Here is a 17460-nt window from a genome sequence, read left to right as displayed (position 1 = left end):
TCAGAATAAGGGGCCGCCCATTTAAAACTGAGATGAGGAGGAATTTCTTGAGGGTTGTAAATCTGTGTAATTCTCTGCCCCAGAGAGCTGTGGAGGCTGGGTCATTGAATATATTTAAGGCGGAGATAGACAGATTTTTGAGCGATAAGCAAGTGAAGGGTTATGGGGAGTGGGCAGGGACGTGGAGCTGAGTCCATGATCAGATCAGCCATGATCTTATTAAATGGCGGAGCAGGCTCAAGGGGCCAAATGGCCTACTCCTGCTCCTAATTTTTATGCTTTATGTAACCATATCTAGTAGAGTACCTCATCAGAGCTCCCTGCTGGCACCTACTCATGCAATACTAATTTTCTTGCAGGAACTTGGTTCCATCATCAATGATAAAGTAGCTAACCACAACCCACTGCACGACATGACATACATCGACAGCTCGCGTCATACTGCTAATAGGGAAAATCTTCCGCCCCCACACACCGATTACCAGCCTTCAGGGATCAGCCATTCCTTTTCCTACAGCATACAGCAGTACAGTAACATTTCCTGTTTAGTGTGATTGCAGCAAACACTCAGTTCACAAGGTCGCCCCAGTTGAATCTGCACAGTTCGCCATTATCTCACCTAGTAGAGATCAACCAAACATTGGTTGTGGATTGGAGGTGGTGGTCTCTAGGTTGTTTTGCTCCAATGACAGAAGCATCTTTGTTCAGATAGAACAGCTGCCTTCATAATAAATGAGCTCAGGCCCAATAGACTGAAACTAAACATGCTTACACATGAAACTGTTTGATTTACAATCGGCAAGACAAACTTTTCTGCAATTTCAGCCTCTGAGACAGGGAAAGTCAGTGTGGCTCCCGTCACCTGGCACACTGTGGTTATAGGAACCAGTAAGACTGGATCAATTCTTGGACTCTCTGTTGAGATGCAACCTGGCTTGGCCATTGTTGCCTGAGCCACAGGGTCATTCATAGTTCTCCACTTCTTTAGATCTCCATTTCTGTAGTTCTCTGGAGCTCTAGTCATGCAGTTCGGGAGATAACCGGATCTGTAGTTCTGCAGTTAACTGGTCATCTATTTCTGCAGTTCTCTAATTCTCTAGTTCTATAAATCTGTAGTTCTCCAATTCTGTTTTTCTCTAGATCTGCAGTTCATAGAAACATAGAAACATAGAAAATAGGTGCAGGAGTAGGCCATTCGGCCCTTCTTGCCTACACCGCCATTCAATGAGTTCATGGCTGAACATTCAACTTCAGTACCCCATTCCTGCTTTCTCGCCATACCCCTTGATCCCCCTAGTAGTAAGGACCTCATCTAACTCCTTTTTGAATATATTTAGTGAATTGGCCTCAACAACTTTCTGTGGTAGACAATTCCACAGGTTCACCACTCTCTGGGTGAAGAAGTTCCTCCGCATCTCGGTCCTAAATGGCTTACCCCTTATCCTTAGACTGTGACCTCTGGTTCTGGACTTCCCCAACATTGGGAACATTCTTCCTGCATCTAACCTGTCTAACCCCGTCAGAATTTTAAATGTTTCTATGAGGTCCCCTCTCATTCTTCTGAACTCCAGTGAATACAAGCCCAGTTGATCCAGTCTTTCTTGATAGGTCAGTCCCGCCATCCCGGGAATCAGTCTGGTGAACCTTCGCTGCACTCCCTCAATAGCAAGAATGTCCTTCCTCAGGTTAGGAGACCAAAACTGTACACAATACTCCAGGTGTGGCCTCACCAATGCCCTGTACAACTGTAGCAACACCTCCCTACCCCTGTACTCAAATCCCCTTGCTATGAAGGCCAACATGCCATTTGCTTTCTTAACCGCCTGCTGCACCTGCATGCCAACCTTCAATGACTGATGTACCATGACACCCAGGTCTCTTTGCACCTCCCCTTTTCCTAATCTGTCACCATTCAGATAATAGTCTGTCTCTCCGTTTTTACCACCAAAGTGGATAACCTCACATTTATCCACATTATACTTCATCTGCCATGCATTTGCCCACTCACCTAACCTATCCAAGTCGCTCTGCAGCCTCACAGCATCCTCCTCGCAGCTCACACTGCCACCCAACTTAGTGTCATCCGCAAATTTGGAGATACTACATTTAATCCCCTCATCTAAATCATTAATGTACAGTGTAAACAGCTGGGGCCCCAGCACAGAACCTTGCGGTACCCCACTAGTCACTGCCTGCCATTCTGAAAAGTACCCATTTACTCCTACTCTTTGCTTCCTGTCTGACAACCAGTTCTCAATCCATGTCAGTACACTACCCCCAATCCCATGTGCTCTAACTTTGCACATCAATCTCTTGTGTGGGACCTTGTCGAACGTCTTCTGAAAGTCCAAATATACCACATCAACTGGCTCTCCCTTATCCACTCTACTGGAAACATCCTCAAAAAATTCCAGAAGATTTGTCAAGCATGATTTCCCTTTCACAAATCCATGCTGACTTGGACCTATCATGTCACCTCTTTCCAAATGCACTGCTATGACATCCTTAATAATTGATTCCATCATTTTACCCACTACTGATGTCAGGCTGACCGGTCTATAATTCCCTGTTTTCTCTCTCCCTCCTTTTTTAAAAAGTGGGGTTACATTGGCTACCCTCCACTCCATAGGAACTGATCCAGAGTCAATGGAATGTTGGAAAATGACTGTCAACGCATCCACTATTTCCAAGGCCACCTCCTTAAGTACTCTGGGATGCAGTCCATCAGGCCCTGGGGATTTATCGGCCTTCAATCCCATCAATTTCCCCAACACAATTTCCCGGCTAATAAGGATTTCCCTCAGTTCCTCCTCCTTACTAGACCCCCCGACCCCTTTTATAACCGGAAGGTTGTTCGTGTCCTCCTTCGTGAATACCGAACCAAAGTACTTGTTCAATTGGTCCGCCATTTCTTTGTTCCCCGTTATGACTTCCCCTGATTCTGTGGAACTCCAGTTCTACAGTTGTCTCGGTCACTTGGTGTGCAGTTCTCTAATTCTGCTCTTTTATAGTTCGCAGTTCTTTGTTTCTCTAGTACTGCAGATCTCTAGTTCTATATTTCTGTCATTCTCTGGTCCTCTAGTTCTCGCGTTCTCTAGTTATCTAGCCACAGGGTAAAACTGTGAACGCAACACCTAAAATCAGGATGGGTTGTTCGCAAGGCACAGATGAGGGAAACAATTCTGTCCGTCTAGCATACCCTCCACTAGAAACCAACACTCCCAGAATCCAAGTGCCTCCTTACTGATTCGAGAACTTGTTCCTCCACTGCCCCACCTAGAAGACTATTGCAGATATTAGTCACTCTGTGTGAAGTACCTCCTGACAACAGTCTTGAAGTTGCCTTTTGCTAGTTTGTGCGCATGTCCTTCTGTTCCAAAGTCATGGTTTATCTTGAAATAGTGCTTGCTATTTCATTTATTATCTTATGCACCGCTATGAGATGTTAAACCGAGGCCCCGCCTGCCCTCAAGCGGACATAAAAGATCCCATGGCACTATTTCGAAGAGGAGCAGGGGAATTATCCCCCGTGTCCTGGCCAATATTTATCCCTCAATCAATATCACTAAATCAGATTATCTGGTCATTATCACATCGCTGTTGGTGGGAGCTTTCTTAATCGCAAATTGGCTGCCGCATTTCCCACATTACAACAGTGACTGCACTTCGAAACATACTTCATTGGCTGTAAAGCACTTTGAGACGCCTGGTGGTCGTGAAAAGCGCTATATAAATGCAAGTCTTTCTTTTTATGAGCCTCTAACCTTTCACCTCTTTTCAAGGCTGGAGAATTAGCATTCCGCATAATTCAATCTCCACACCTCTTCCAGGGCTCAGATATTGCCCATGTGCTTTGTTGATCAGAATCAAACAAAGCAGTCAACCACACCACAGCACAATAGAGCTTCAGTACCGACAGTCTCATGCTGATTTGACAGTACGACAGCTCTGCATTCTACTGGCTTTGAAAACTGCTGCCCGGAACAGCTCAACACAATGGCCTGGACTTGCCTCTTCACGCTGCCGAGCATTCAGCCGATGCAGCTATAGGCAGTGAGGGAGTAGACAGCAGCAGGAAATGATGCAAGGACTCGCATTGCCGGATCTCTGCCCGTCTTGTCAACAGTTTAAACATTTGTTCCACCCAAAGCTGGAAACAGCCACTGTATTATTTCCGTCGTTACTCAATGCCGGATATAAATCACACCCAGACACACCGAATGTTCATCTTTACGAAGTGGCAGCAAATTTAAAGGGCCCCAAGCACCTTTTATTTCCTAGCCATTTTTGATTTATTCCCTCCACTGCTTCACCATCTTCGTGGGTGTGATGTATTTGCTTCATGGGCTCTTTGCTTAAGAATTCATAGCAACACGTTGCTATCAACAACTAGTTGGTTTATTAGCAACGGTTTCACAATCACACTACACATTACAGTTCAACTATTTTAGTTGTGCACTTTAAACAAATACCCCCTGCAAGGGGGCCCACACTCCAAAATAAATTTTTTCCAGTGCCTTTTGTTTTTGAGGGGGGGGGGGGGGGGGGGAGGTGTTTAGAGCGCTAAAAACAGAAATTATACAAGTGCCCTCTGGGCTAAAGCGCGGTGGGGTGGAGGGGGTGGGGGGCACTAAAACCGGCAAATTAAACTTTAGACATAAAATCAAATTAAAATTTGGTTGCCGGGGGTGATGATGCACTCCAGTCCCTCCGGCGTCCGCCTCTCGCGGAAGGCCGCGAGCGTACCGGTGGACACCGCGTGCTCCATCTCCAGGGACACCCTGGTTCGAATGTAACGGCAGAAGAGAGGCAGGCAGTCGGGCTGAACCACATTACCGGTTCACAGCCACTTGCCTCATCGTGGATCCCTTGAACCCAACTGGCTGGGGTTTTATTGAGTCTTGTGAACATCATGTGACTGGCTAAGCCACTCCCAACTCAACAGCTCGCCAACTATTTTTGATGAGAACTTTAAATCAAGTGCCCCCCTTTTTGTAAGGGCACTAGAATGCACAAGTGCCCAAATTAACATGGGAACTTTACCAAATTAAATTAAATTAAAATTCTGTTCCCGGGGATGATAATGCACTCCAGTCCCTCTGGTGCCCACCTCTTCAACAGCTCTACAACTATTTTGTAGAAAAAAATCAAGTGCCCGCTGATTAAAAGGGGGGGGTCAACAGCTCTGCAACTCTTTTTAGGGGGGGAACAAAATAAAAGTTAGATCAAGTGCCCCCCGATCTGGGGGACACTCCAGACACTTAACTGCCTCTTTTTTTAATAAATGTTTTTTTGTGGGTTTTTGTGTGATTTTTTTGGGGGGGCATTAAAACCATATATTTTACAAGATCAACAGCTCTACAAACCTGTGAGCATACTCACAGGTGCACACATTACAATTATGCATTCTGATTGAAACATAAGATTCTGAGGGGGATTGACAGGGTAGATGCTGAGAGGTTGTTTCCCCCTGGCTGGAGAGTCTAGAACTAGGAGGCATGTTCTCAGGATAAGGGGTCGGCCATCTAATACTGAGATGAGGAGGAACTTCTTCACTCAGAGGGTTGTGAATTTTTGGAATTCTCTACCCTAAAGGGCTATGGATGCTGAGACATTGAGTATATTCAAGGTTGAGATAGATAAGATTTTTGGACTCTTGGGAAAATCAAGGGATACGGGGATCAGATGAGAAAGTAGTGTTTAGATCGAAGATCGGCCATGATCTCGAATGGCGGAACAGGTTTGAGGGGGCGTATGGCCTACGCCTGCTCCTAATTCATATTATTCTACTGTGTGGCTTCCATTTTTACCCTCCATTTTAAAGAAGCCACAATGGTTTGGGAATATTCCATAATCTTTGTTTTATTACATAAGAACATAAGAAATAGGAGCAGGAGTAGGCCATACAGCCCCTCGAACCTGCTCCACCATTCAATAAGATCATGGCTGATCTGATCATGGACTCAACTCACTTCCCTGCCCGCTCTCCATAACCCCTTAATCGTTTAAGAAACTGTCTATTTCTGTCTTAAATTTATTCAATGTCCCAGCTTCCACAGCTCTCTGAGCCAGCGAATTCCACAGATTTACAACCTTCAGAAGAAATTCCCCCTCATCTCTGTTTTAAATGGGCGGCCCCTTATTCTAAGATCATGCCCTCTAGTTCTAGTCTCCCCCACCAGTGGAAACATCCTCTCTGCATCCACCTTGTCAAGCCCCCGCATAATCTTATACGTTTCGAAAAGGTCACCTCTCATTCTTCTGAATTCCAATGAGTAGAGGTGAAAGAGGCCGACAGCAAACTCGTGTTGGTGCACCAAGGCACTCAAGCTTCTAACTGATCCAGAAGCACTGCTCACAGAAGTTACACGATATGAAGGAAGCTAATGAGCTATAACAGAACTTTTAGGCCAAACTACAGCCCACTTCCTACTTGACCTCGTCCTCACCAATCTACCTGTCACAGATGCATCTTTCCATGACAGTATTGGTAGCAGCAACCACTGCATAGTCCTTGTGGAGATAAAGTCCCGTCTTCACACTGAGGGCATCCTCCATCGTGTTGTGTGGCACTACCACTGTGTTAAATGGGACAGATTCAGAGCAGATCTAGCAGCTTAAAACTGGGGATCCATGAGGCGCTGTGGGCCATCAGTAGCAGCAGAATCATATTCCACCACAATCTGCAACCTCATGGCCCGGCATATCCCTCACTCTACCATTACCATCAAGCCAGGGGACTAACCCTGGTTCAAATAGGAGTGTAGAAGAGCATGCCAGGAGCAGCACCAGGCGTACCTAAAAATGAGACGCCAACCTGGGGAAGCTGCAACACAGGACTACATGCATGCTAGCAGCAGAAGCAGCATGCGAAAGACAGTGCTAAGCAATCCCACAACCAACAGATCCGATCAAAACTCTGCGGTCCTGCCACATCCAGTCGTCAATGGTGGTGGACCATTAATCAACTGACGGCAGGAGAAGGCTCCATGAATATCCCCATCCTCAATAATGGCGGAGCCCAGCATGCGAGTGCAAAAGACAAGGCAGAAGTACCAAGTGGATGATCCATCTCGGCCTCCTCCAGAGTGCCCTACCGTCACAGAAGCCAGTCTTCAGCCAATTCAGTTCACTTCCCATGATATCAAGAAAAGGCTGAGTGCGCTGGATACAGCAAAGGCTATAGACCCTGACAACATCCCGGCTGTCATGCTGAAGACTCGTGCTCCAGAACTGGCCTTACCTCTAGCCACAACTACAACAATGGCATCTACCCGACAATGTGGAAAACTGCCCAGGTACATCCTGTCCACAAAGGTCAGGACAAATCCAATCCGGCCAATTACCGATCCATCAGTCTACTCTCAATCATCAGCAAAGTGATGGAAGGTGTCGCCGACAGTGCTATCAAGCGGTACTTACTCGTTAATAACCTGCCCACCGATGCTCAGTTTGGGTTCCACCACGACCAACCAGCTCCAGACCTCATTACAGACCTTGGTCCAAACATGGACAAAGGAGCTGAATTCCAGAGATGAGGCGAGAGTGATTGCCCTCGACATCGAGGCAGCATTTAACCAAGTGTAGCATCAAGCAGCTCTGGTAAAACTGAAGTCAATGGGAATCAGGGGGAAAACTCTCCACTGGCTGGAGTCATACCGAGCACAAAGGAAGATGGCTGTAGCTGTTGGAGGCCAATCATCTCAGCCCCAGGACATCGCTGCAGGAGTTCCTCAGGGCAGTGTCCTTGGCCCAACCATCTTCATCTGCTTCATCAATGGTCAAAAGGTCATAGGATCAGAAGTGGGGATGTTCGCTGATGACTGCACAGTGTTCAGTGCCATTCGCAACTCCTCAGATAATGAAGCAGTCCATGCCCACATGTAGCAAGACCTGGACGACATTCAGGCTTGGGCTGATAAGTGGCAAGTAACATTCACGCCACACAAGTGCTAGGCAGTGACTATCCCCAACAAGAGAGATTCTAACCATCGCCCCTTGACATTCAACAGCATTACCATCATTAAATCCCCAACATAATCAGCATTAGTCGATTCATATATTTCACGGTTGGTTCACATTTAGCCTCATTTTAGAGTGGTTTTAGTTCATTTTCCGAAAGAAAGGACATCTATGTCATAGTGCTCTAATTAGTAGCCCTACCTCTTCCTTTCTCCCTTCCCCATCCTCCTGAAAGTTTTATACCTAGCTATATTTAATTGCCAACCCTGACGTCTGCTGCAGCCATATTCAATATTGCTATTATCATAATTTTCTATCTGTCGTGAATAGCACGTTTAGTGAGTTAGTCTTACCACAGGTAAAAGTTACACAGACAGTGAATGGATGACCAACAGGAAGAGCAGTGGAAGGAAGGTAATGCAGACGTCCTCTGCGGTCATCCCCCTGCAAAACAGATACACCACTTTTGGGTATTGTTGGGGGGATGACTCATCAGGGCAGGGCAGCAGCAGCCAAGGCCATGGCACCGTGGGTTTCTCTGCTGCACAGGAGGGCAGGAAAAAGAGTGGGAGAGCTATAGTGATAGCTGCTTCTATTGTAAAGGAAATAGATAGATGTTTCTGCGGCCGCAATCGAGACTCCAGGATGGTATGTTGCCTCCCTGGTGCAAGGGTCAAGGATGTCTCGGAGTGGTTGCAGGACATTTTGAAGGGGGAGGGTGAACAGCCAGTTATCGTGGTGCATATAGGTACCAATGATATAGGTAAAAAAATGGGATGAGGTCCTACAAGCTGAATTTAGGGAGCTAGGAATTAAATTAAAAAGTAGGACCTCAAAAGTAGTAATCTCAGGATCACTACCAGTGCCACGTGCTAGTCAGATTAGGAATCGCAGGATAGCTCAGATGAATACGTGGCTTGAGGAGTGGTGCAGAAGGGAGGGATTCAAATTTCTGGGACATTGGAATCGGTTCTGGGGGAGGTAGGACCAGTACAAACCGGACGGTCTGCGCCTGGGCAGAACCTGAACCAATATCCTAGGGGGAGTGTTTGCTAGTGCTGTTGGGGAGGCGTTAAACTAATATGGCAGGGGGATGGGAAACTATGCAGGGAGACAGTGGGAAGTAGAATGGGGGCAGAAGCAAAAGATAGAAAGAAGAAAAGTAAAAGTGGAGGGCAGAGAAACCCAAGGCAAAAATCAAAAACGGCCACATTGCAGCAAAATCCTAAAGGGGCAAAGGGTGTTAAAAAGACAAGCCTGAAGGCTCTGTGCCTCAATGCGAGGAGTATTCGGAATAAGGTGGACGAATTAACAGCGCAGATAGCAGTTAACGGATATGATGTAATTGGCATCACGGGGACATGGCTCCAGGATGACCAAGGCTGGGAACTCAACATCCAGGGGTATTCAACATTCAGGAAGGATAGGCAGAAAGGAAAAGGAGGTGGGGTAGCGTTGTTGGTTAAAGAGGAAATTAATGCAATAGTAAGGAAGGACATTAGCTTGGATGATATGGAATCTGTATGGGTGGAGCTGCGGAATACCAAAGGGCAGAAAACGCTAGTGGGAGTTGATCACAGACCACCAAACAGTAGTAGTGAGGTTGGGGACAGCATCAAAGAAGAAATTAGGGATGCATGCAATAAAGGTACATCAGTCATCATGGGCGACTTTAATCTACACATAGATTGGGCTAACCAAACTGATAGCAATAAGGTGGAGGAAGATTTCCTGGAGTGTATTAGGGATGGTTTTCTGGACAATATGTCGAGGAACCAACTAGATGATTGGCTATCCTAGACTGGGTGATGTGTAATGAGAAAGGACTAATTAGTAATCTTGTTGTGCGAGGCCTCTTGGGGAAGAGTGACCATAATATGGTAGAATTCTTTATTAAGATGGAGAGTGACACAGTTAATTCAGAGACCAGGGTCCTGAACTTAAGGAAAGGTAACTTCGATGGTATGAGATGTGAATTGGCTAGAATAGACTGGCAAATGATACTTAAAGGGTTGACGGTGGACAGGAAATGGCAAACATTTAAAGATCATATGGATGAACTTCAACAATTGTACATCCCTGTCCGGAGTAAAAATAAAATGGGGAAGGTGGCTCAACCGTGGCTAACGAGGGAAATTAAGAATAGTGTTAAATCTAAGGAAGAGGCATATAAATTGGCCAGAAAAAGCAGCAAATCGGCAGACTGGGAGAAATTTAGAATTCAGCAGAGGAGGACAAAGGGTTTAATTAGGAGGGGGAAGAGAGAGTACGAGAGGAAGCTTGCTGGGAACATAAAAACTGACTGCAAAAGCTTCTATAGATATGTGAAGAGAAAAAAAATTTGTGACGACAAACATGGGTCCCTTGCAGTCGATTCAGGTGAATTTATAATGGGGAACAAAGAAATGGCAGACCAGTTGAACAAATACTTTGGTTCTGTCTTCACGAAGGAAGACACAAATAACCTTCCGAATGTACTAGAGGACAGTGGGTCTAGTGAGAAAGAGGAATTGAAGGATATCCTTATTAGGCAGGAAATTGTGTTCGGGAAATTGATGGGATTGAAGGCTGATAAATCCCTGGGGCCTGATAGTCTGCATCCCAGAGTACTTAAGGAAGTGGCCCTAAAACTAGTGGATGCATTTTCCAACAGTCTATCGACTCTGGATCAGTTCCTATGGACTGGAGGGTAGCTAATGTAACACCACTTTTTTTAAAAAAAGGAGGGAGAGAAAACGGGGAATTATAGACGGTTATACCTGACATCAGTAGTGGGAAAAATGTTGGAATCAATTATTAAAGATGAAATAACAGTGCATTTGGAAAGCAGTGACAGGATCAGTCCAAGTCAACATGGATTTATGAAAGGGAAATCATGCTTGACAAATCTTCTGGAATTTTTTGAGGATGTAATTAATAGAGTGGACAATGGAGAACCAGCGAATGTGGTGTATTTGGACTTTCAAAAGGCTTTTGACAAGGTCCCACACAAGAGATTGGTGTGCAAAATTAAAGCACATGGTATTGGGGGTAATTTACTGACGTGGATAGAGAACTGGTTGGCAGACAGGAAGCAGAGTCGGGATAAACGGGTCCTTTTCAGAATGGCAGGCAGTGACTAGTGGGGTGCCGCAGGGCTCAGTGCTAGGACCCCAGCTATTTACAATAAATATTAATGATTTGGATGAAGGAATTGAGTGTAATATCTCCAAGTTTGCAGATGACACTAAACTGGGTGGCGGTGTGAGCTGTGAGAAGGACGCTAAGAGGCTGCAGGGTGACTTGGACAGGTTAGGTGTGTGGGCAAATGCAGTATAATATGGATAAATGTGAGGTTATTATTGTGTTCCTAACACAGATGAGACTGCACACAGGGAGGTTAAAGTAACAGTGACCTCAGTCTTTAATAAGACACTCCAGAGTGAGGAACAGGCCTTAGGGGCCGGCTTATATACAGTGCTCCCAAGGGATGCTGGGATCCCTTGGGACTTCAGGGGATGAGCTCACTGGTGGCGGAACATGGGAGTGCATGCTTTACAAATACACATTATCCACTTTGGATGCAAAAACACGAAGGCAGATTATTATCTGAATGGCGGCAGGTTAGGAAAAGGGGTGATACAACGAGACCTGGGTGTCAAGGTACATCAGTCATTGAAAGCTGGCATGCAGGTACAGCAAACGAAGAAGGCAATGGTATGTTGGCCTTCATAGCGAGGGGTTTTGAGTATAGGAGCAGGGAGGTCTTACTGCAGTTGTACAGGGCCTTGGTACGGCTAAAGGGATCAAGGGGTATGGAGAGAAAGCAGGAAAGGGGTACTGAGGTGAACGATCAGCCATGCTCTTATTGAATGGTGGTGCAGGCTCGAAGGGCCGAATGGCCTGCTCCTGCACCTATTTTCTATGTTTCTATGTAATCAATGATTCTAGTACCACATTTTGTGGATTAATATACCCACAACTGGATCTGTAAAATTTTTGAAGAACTTGCACCAATGGAAGTACTTTCCTTCCTCCTCCCCACCGCCCCCCCCTCCCACACTTTTTACATCCTCATGATGGCCCAAAGTGCCGCATAGCCAATGAACTGCTTTTGAAGTGCAGTCACTTATTTTGTCAGCAAACTGGCAGCCCAATTGCACACAGCAAGGTCCAACAGATAACAATGAGATATATAACCAGTTCATTTGTTTTTTGGAGACTCAATGTTGGCCGGGACACTGGGAGAAATCCCTGCTCTTATTTGAATGATGCCACAGGATCTTTTATATCCACCTGAACAGGCGGGCGGGGCCCCTCAGCTTAATGTCTCATCCGAAAGACGGCACCTCCGACAGTACAACACTCCTTCAGTACTGCACTGAAGTGTCAGCCTAGATTACGTGCTCAAATTCCTGGACTGGGGCTTAAACCTTCTGACTCACAAAGCTACGACTGAGACAACCGGCCACTCTTTTCCCACATTACAACAGTGACTACACTTCAAAAAGTACTTCATTGGCTATAAAGCACTTTGAGACATGCGGCAGCCAAGAAAGGCGCTATATAAATGCAAGTCTTTCTTTCTTTCTTTCTCTTAAATCCTTAAAGGCTTAAACAGGGTAGATGCAGATGGACGGAGTTGTGGGACACATGCAACAGAAAGAACCATCCCCTCAGCACTAACCCAACAGCAGTGGGTCCCTGGCTTCGACCTCCCTCGAAGACAGCGCTCGACCCAATCCGCACACGGCACGGACGACGTGGCCAACTGCTCCACGAGTGGAAGAGGAGGGACGACCCGAAATGCGACTGTGGTCATGATTCCCAGACCGCAAGAACATAAGAATATAAGGAATTGGAGCAGGAGTCGGCCATTTGGCTCCTCAAGCCTGCTCTGCCATTCAATAAGATCATGGCTGATCTGATCTTGGCCTCAACTCCACTTCCCCGCCCGCTCCCCGTAACCCTTGACTCCCTTATCGCTCAAAAATCTGTCTATCTCCATCTTAAATATATTCAATGACCCAGTCTCCACTGCTCTGGGGCAGAGAATTCCAAAGATACACAACCCTCAGAGAAGAAATTCCTCCTCATCTCCGTTTGAAATGGGCAACCCCCTTATTCTGAAACTATGCTCCCTAGTTCTAGATTCCCCCACGAGGAGAAATATCCTCTCTGCATCTACCCTGTCAAGTTCCCTCATATGCTTCAATAAAGATCACCTCTTATCCTTCTAAGCTCCAATGAGTATAGGCCCAATCTGCTCAACCTTTCATAAGTCAACCCTTCATTTCAGGAATCAACTTAGCGAACCTTCTTTGAACTGCCTCCAATGCAAGTATATTCCTCCTTAAATAAGGAGACCAAAACTGTACACAGTACTCCATGTGTGGTCTCACCAATACCCTCTACAGTTGTAGCAGGACATCCGTACTTTTATACTCCATCCTCCTTGCAATAAAGGGCAACATTCCGTTTGCCTTCCCAATTACTTGCTGTACCTGCATGCTAACTTTTGTTGTTCCTTGTACAAGGACCACCAGATCTCTCTGTAACGCAACATTTTGTAATCTCTCTCCGTTTAAATAATCATTTGCTTTTTTATTTTTCCTACTAAAGTAGATAACCTCAGTTTCTCACATTATACTCCATCTGCCAAATTTATGCCCACTCACTCTATCCCTTTGCAGATTCTTTGTGTCCTCTTCACAACTTGCCTCCCACTTATCTTTGTATCATCAGCAAACTTGGCTACATTACACTCGTCCCTTCATTCAAGTCATTAACATAGATTGTAAATAGTTGAAGCCCCAGCACTGATCCCTGTGGCACCCACTAGTTACAGTTTGCCAACCTGAAAATCACCCATCTATCCCAACTCTCTGTTTTCTGTTAGTTAGCCAATCCTCTATCCATGTTAGTGTATTACTCCCAACCCCGTGAACTCTTATTTTGTGCAGTAATCTTTTATGTGGCACCTTATCGAATGCCTTCTGGAAATCTAAATACACTACATCTACTGGTTCCCCTTTATCCACCCAGCTCATTACATCCTCAAAGAACTCTAGCAAATTTGTCAAACAGGATTTCTCTTTCATAAAACCATGCTGACTCTGCTGGACTGTATTATGGTTTTCTTCATGTCCTGCTACTACTTCCTTAATAATGGACTCCAGCATTTTCCCAATGACAGATGTTAGGCTAATTGGTCTATCGTTTCCTGCTTTCTGTCTCCCTCCTTTCTTAAATTTAGGCATTACATTTGCGATTTTCCAATCCGCTGGAGACTCTCCAGAATTGCGGGAACTTTGGTAGATTACAACCAATGCATCCACTTCTTTTAAGTCCCTAGTATGTAGGCCATTAGGTCCAGGGGACTTGTCCACCTTTAGTCCCAGTAGTTTGCTGAGTACATTTTCTCTAGTGATAGTGATTGTTTTAAGTTCCCCACTCCCTATAGCCCCTCGATTATCTATTATTGGAATGATTTTAATGTCTTCTACCGTGAAGACCAATACAAAATATTTGTTCAAAGTCTCTGCCATTTCCGTTTCCCCATTATTAATTCCCCAGTCTCATTCTCCAAGGGACCAACATTTACTTTAGCTACTCTCTTCCTTTTTATATAAGCTCTTACTGTCTGTTTTTATATTTCTTGCTAGTTTACTCTCAATCAATCTTCTCTATTATTTTTTTAGTTGTCCTTTGCTGGTTTCTAAAAATTTCCCAATCCTCTGGCCTACCACTAATCTTCGCAACATTGTATATCTTTGTTTTCAATTTGATACTATCCTTAACTTCTTCAGTTAGCCATGGATGGCTCATCCTTTTCTTAAGAGTCTTTCTTTCTCACTGGAATATATCTTTGCTGAGAGTTATGAAATATCTCCTTAAATATCTGCCACTGTTTATCTACCATCTTGCACTTTAATTTATTTTCACAGTCCACTTTAGCCAACTCTGTCTTCATACCTTTGTAATTGCCTTCATTTAAGTTCAGGACACGAGTTTAAGACCCAAGTCTCTCACCCTCCAACTGAATTTGAAATTCTAACATGCTATGATCACTCTTCCCTAGAGGATCCTTTACTATCAGATCATTAATCCTATCTCATTACACATTACCAGATCTAAAATAGCCTGCTCCTTGGTTGGTTCCACAACTTATATTGTTGTAAGAAACCATCCCGAATACAGTCTATGAACGCTTCCTCTAAGCTACCTGGAACGCATCACATCAACCGGCCCACTAAGATCTGTTGCGGGAGGCACCTCATTCCTCCACTCGGCATCACAGAAGGCCATCAAATGGAGAGCCAAACTAGACACCCTGGTTATACAAAACAAGTGTAGATCTAAGCAAGTTAACTCTGAACACACGATTGACGACCCAAGTTCAAACTTGGTACATCTCACTTGAAACTGGAGATGGGACAGTTCAAGTTTCCTCACAGGTTATGTAAGGAATAATTGTTTAATCCATATGTATGCACCTCTCTGCATGGAGTTGTGTGCATTCTTGCCTCCGAGAAATAGTAGAATATTTTTTAATACTAGTTGATCTCCCTTTGCACATGGGGAGTGAAAACCAACAGTAGTTTTCAGTTAAAGTGGAGTTGGAGGTCCGGGGATAATTGGACCAGGGCACAGACAAATTCAATCCTTCTTTTAAAATCAATCATACATCTGTCTTTAGTTTTAGATTTTCACTATAAAATTCCTATCTACACACTTATAATGCAAACCTCCTATGTAAACCAACACGCTGTAATTTTGCCCTCCCACCAGAGGTAGTGCTATAGCATCACCACTGGGGCAGGGTGAACATAACATAAGAACATAAGAAATAGGAGTAGTAGGCCATTTGGCCCCTCAAGCCTGCACCGCCATTCAGTAAGATCATGGCTGATCTTATCCTGACCTCAACTCCATTTCCCTGCCTTCTCCTCATAACCCTTATTGTTCAAAAATCTATCTCCAGGTGAAAGAAAAGTCCACTTGTTTCATTAGCAAGCAATTTTAAAGCACCAATAACCTTTTCTCAGAAAGGAAATATAACCCAAGATTTTTTTTTTTAAATGGTTGTTACGCTTACAACGGCGGAATTCGACAAGGCCTCACTTTATGTTCAGAATAACTACACAGGACAAGAAAGGTGTATGCATTACACAACCAGCCCTTCACACATACACCCCGCTCTCAAACGGTCACCTTGTTGGAAATGTTCTGATAGCTCACAAATACAACTCAGCCTTGGCTGTATTAAATCATTAAAACTCCTTTCTTGTGATTTTTTTTAAACTATCACTGATAACTGAGGTAGAATGCAACTTTTAAGACAAGCCTGCAAGTTTGGGGAGGCTGATAGCAAAATGATCTCACAAATACAACCCAGTCTGAGAAAGGTTGAATCAGTAAAACTGTTCAAAGGATCCAAAAATACAACTCGGTCTTTGCTTCAATGAATTATTGTAATTTTAAAATAAATACAACTATATTCCTGACAACTTTTTAAGATAGGCCTGAAAGTTAGGGGAGGCTGATAGCTCAAAAAGATCTCGGAAATACAACTCGGTTCTTGGCTGTAATCAATCATTAAAAGTTATTTCTTGTGATTTAAAAGGAAAAAGTATATGACTTGTAACAATGCAACTTTTAAGACAGGCCTCAGAGATGGCGGGAGGAAGAGGCCATGTGTTTTTGCCCGCTGTAGCTGAGCACAATAGTGGGAGGAGATAGAGAGATAGAGAATTGGGAGCTTTGTGCCCAGGGCTGGGACTCACCTTGGCCAGAGGCACTTCCATCCCAGGCTGGGGGGCAAGGCTGCTGCTCGCAGGTGAGCGGCAGGCGAGCAGTGGACATGTTTTCCCTGGACTTGGTGGTGACCAGCAGCGTTTCAGCCCCTCGCCTTCATGCGTCCCCTTCGCCCCGGCAAAGGTGAGAGAGAAAAAGTTTCCTTTTTTTGTTGTATTTGCAACAATTGTGCTACAATTCCACGTGAGGTGGGGGGGAATCCCTGCCACTGGCAACAATCTGTCCGGGAAGGCTCTCACCGCCTCAGGTGTGGCAGCACCCACCGCAAAAAAAGCAAAAACTTGTGTTTGTACTTCCAGGGGTTCTTCTTTTTCGTTTTCGCAACCTTTCAAAACGCGATCGGCTTGCGTGCTCTCGGAAGAGGAGGAAAAAACCTAAAACGTCCCACCTAAGTGGTTCCTTGTGCCGAGGCGGAAGCACTATTTGAGCGAGGGGCAGAAAGAAAGAGAAAGCAAGCTGCGTACTTGGCCGCCACGAAAGGAGGAGCAAGTCAGGACTTCCTGAGCAAACTGCTCCACTTGTGACCTCATCCTGTCAGTGTGTGTCCTCGCAGCCAGCCGGGCCTCGCTATTCATTCCCATCAAACTCCAAGGGTCGCGCTACTTGTGGGGTTTTTCTTTTCCAAAACGTTACTTGTATAAAAAAAAATATATAAATAAAAGAGACGACTTTTTTCTTCGTTGCAACTTCCAAGACACAGTG

General features: G+C 45.0%; 1 protein-coding gene across 1 annotated transcript in view; it reads right to left on the bottom strand.

Moving 5' to 3' along the window:
• LOC139278420 (uncharacterized) overlaps positions 1-17226 on the bottom strand; it is a 110293-nt gene extending 93067 nt beyond the window's left edge. The window contains exon 1 of the mRNA XM_070897175.1: positions 16728-17226. Within this exon, the coding sequence (XP_070753276.1) occupies positions 16728-16806 (79 nt within the window). The 5' untranslated portion in view covers positions 16807-17226. The remainder of the gene's footprint in view (positions 1-16727) is intronic.
• Positions 17227-17460: the final 234 nt, after the last annotated feature.

Source organism: Pristiophorus japonicus, chromosome 13 (assembly GCF_044704955.1).
Source record: "Pristiophorus japonicus isolate sPriJap1 chromosome 13, sPriJap1.hap1, whole genome shotgun sequence".
In the NCBI taxonomy this organism is placed as follows: domain Eukaryota; kingdom Metazoa; phylum Chordata; class Chondrichthyes; family Pristiophoridae; genus Pristiophorus; species Pristiophorus japonicus.
Note: the sequence above shows the minus strand (reverse complement) of the source record. Positions and strands in the feature narration are given on the sequence as shown.